At 48.2% G+C, this 2,555-nt stretch overlaps 1 protein-coding gene across 1 annotated transcript in view; it reads right to left on the minus strand.

Moving 5' to 3' along the window:
- KIAA1549 (KIAA1549 ortholog) overlaps positions 1-2,555 on the minus strand; it is a 127,717-nt gene that overhangs the window by 17,213 nt on the left and 107,949 nt on the right. The window contains exon 15 of the mRNA XM_012642756.1: positions 1,686-2,003. Coding sequence (XP_012498210.1) covers positions 1,686-2,003 — 318 coding nt within the window. The remainder of the gene's footprint in view (positions 1-1,685; positions 2,004-2,555) is intronic.

The raw sequence follows: 2,555 nt of genomic DNA on the forward strand, positions 1-2,555 counted from the left end.
ACAGTGAGACTCTGTCTCAAAAAAAAAAAAAAAAAAAAAATCTTACTATGGATTTGAATTCACAGTTAAGAGGGCAGATTAAAGCATTATCTGGAATCTTTAATCCCCAACACCTATGAACAATGAATAAGTAAGAAATTTATTTCGATGCATATTTATTTTGATGCAAATCTGTCAAAATTAATGCTAAAAATTCTCCAGCAGGAACCAAACAAGTAAAGGAGTAGAATCATGCCATAAACTGAGAAAAGTGGCGGCCAAGGGAAAAAACAAAAAATTCTGGCAGCACGATGTGGCCCCCAACCGCAGCCCCAGAACACACGGAATCGTGATGCATTTGCAGAGAGCTGGCTGCGGGGTTTGCCCGCAGTCGGGGGTACCAAGGAAAGGCCTAGGTGCAGAGAGGAGCAGCGAGGAGGCGCCAGCAGAGAACAGGGTCAGGTCAGAAACTGAGCTGAGACTTTCCCTTCAGAAAACTCAAGGTGAAATTAAGTGGCTCCTGGTGGGTATTCCTCTCCATTCCAAGTCCTCTTGTCGTCCTGAGGATGCACCTGGACAACTTGGCCTACTCAGCACCGACACCCCGCACTTCACCTGTCAGCCACCTGCTGTCCTCAGCACCAGAGCTGCTCCCCCTGCCGTCCAAGTCCAGAGGCAGGGACACCATCAGGAAGCTGTCGCAATAGCCCTGGGAGAGAGGACGGTGGCTCCAACTAGTACAATGCAGTGCAGGGACTCGAGAGGAAAAATCAAGCAAGCCCTAGCGTGTTTAAAGGACCCCAACTTCCCACGCCTTTCCTCTCAGTTCACAGTTTCCTATCTCCGCTTCAACCGCACCTCCCACCTGCACCTCTCTTGCCTTCTGACCTTTCATCGCAGTCACCTGACAAAGCCCTAGTTCCCACCAATCCACTGCCTGCACCGGGGTATCCGCATGCTGACCAACAGAACCAGAGAACTTCAATTTGCGCCACTATAATTTCATAACAGGCAATCTCAACAAGGGCCTCAAGGCTTAGAAGCCATTCCTGTGTCCCTAATCTGTTTCCCCTCATTCTCCCCAATCAGCCCTTCAAATCTCTACTCTCCCCAAACTCCTGCCCTGCTACACTTCTCCCCTCGTTCTCTGCCTTCTCTGCTGTGAGGACAGAGCCATGAGACGGCTGGTCCTCAACTTCCCACCACCCAACTACAACTTGGTTTTATCCGTGCCCAACCTTTCCTTCCTCCCTCCCACGAAACTGGATGAAATACATCCCCTCATTTCTAAAGATAATTCCTGCACTGGTGCTCGGGATCTGCAGTGTCCCCTCTCCTGCATCAACGAACCCTTCTTCCACACTGGCTCTGTGCTATCATCAACTAAGCACACAGGGGCCTGGCTGGTCCCTGCTCTCGAGTCCATGCACTGTGTTACAGCAAGTGGAGCAGCCCCTCTCTCACCGAGAGTACTACAGCCGTTCCTCCTCCATTCTTCAACAAACCGAGTATCAGAGTGGCATAAAAGGATGATTCCAACATTAAGAATTAATTTAGCAGAAGATAAGAAAAACTAGGACCCATCATCCAAGATTTAGTTCTTACCAAACACAATCAGTGTTTTGCGGGAAGCCTGAAAGAGAGACAGGCAGGCAACGAAACTCCAACACCTTGCCATTGGAGAATTCTAGAAAGCCAGTACTTACACTGCACGGGTTGTTGGCTGTCTGCGCTGGGCTGTAGAAGGACCCCCACTGGGTGGCTCGCCTCTCTTCCCGGGAAGGGGTGCTGTTCATGGGCAGGCCAGGTGGGACGCCAGGGCCTGCACCTGCAGCGCTGGCGGGCTGGCTGCTTGGGGCCACGAGGGCAAAGGCGTCGTCCAGGAGGGAGTGCATGGTCTGGCGCGCCTCCTCGATGGATGGCTGGGGCGGGATGTACTGGGAGGTGGGGAAGGGCAGGCCTGGATACCTCCCTAGCTCCACCGAGGATGGCGTCTGCACGTCGGCTGGGAGGTCAGGATCCGACTACAGTTGGGGAGATAAAGGAGAGAAGAATCACACACAGGCTTTCATGGTGACCCTAAAACGAAACTCTGGGGCCAAAATGGAATTTAACCATTTTCCTGACACTGAGGAAAAGGTTTATCCTAAGCATTAAAGAATGACAGCTGAAGAATGTGCATTACATTTCATGGAGGAAAAACGCTTGAATCAGAAAAAAAGAAAAAATAGTGGAAACATTCGAAGATCATTGTTTTCAGGAAAACTCAACTATTAGAAATATACTTCAGTACCTGGAGGTAGACATTTTTACTAAAAGCCCCTTAGCAGCCAAAAAACACATTTCAAAATATATATACTGGAAAAATCTAGTCAACTTTCCATAGAGAACCAAAAAGCAAGGCAGTCTATTAACTATTAACAGTAGGAGAAACAGCCCTGCATACCACTAAAAGAGGTCAAAGTCACCACCATATTAGGACTGTGTTGTATGTATAAACAATTATACTGTTATACCTAATTCTAATATTAATATCTATCATAACAGCTATTTACAATAGTAAATAGTGATGATTA

This window comes from Propithecus coquereli, unplaced genomic scaffold, assembly GCF_000956105.1.
Source record: "Propithecus coquereli isolate 6110/MARCELLA unplaced genomic scaffold, Pcoq_1.0 Scaffold186, whole genome shotgun sequence".
Lineage (NCBI taxonomy): Eukaryota > Metazoa > Chordata > Mammalia > Primates > Indriidae > Propithecus > Propithecus coquereli.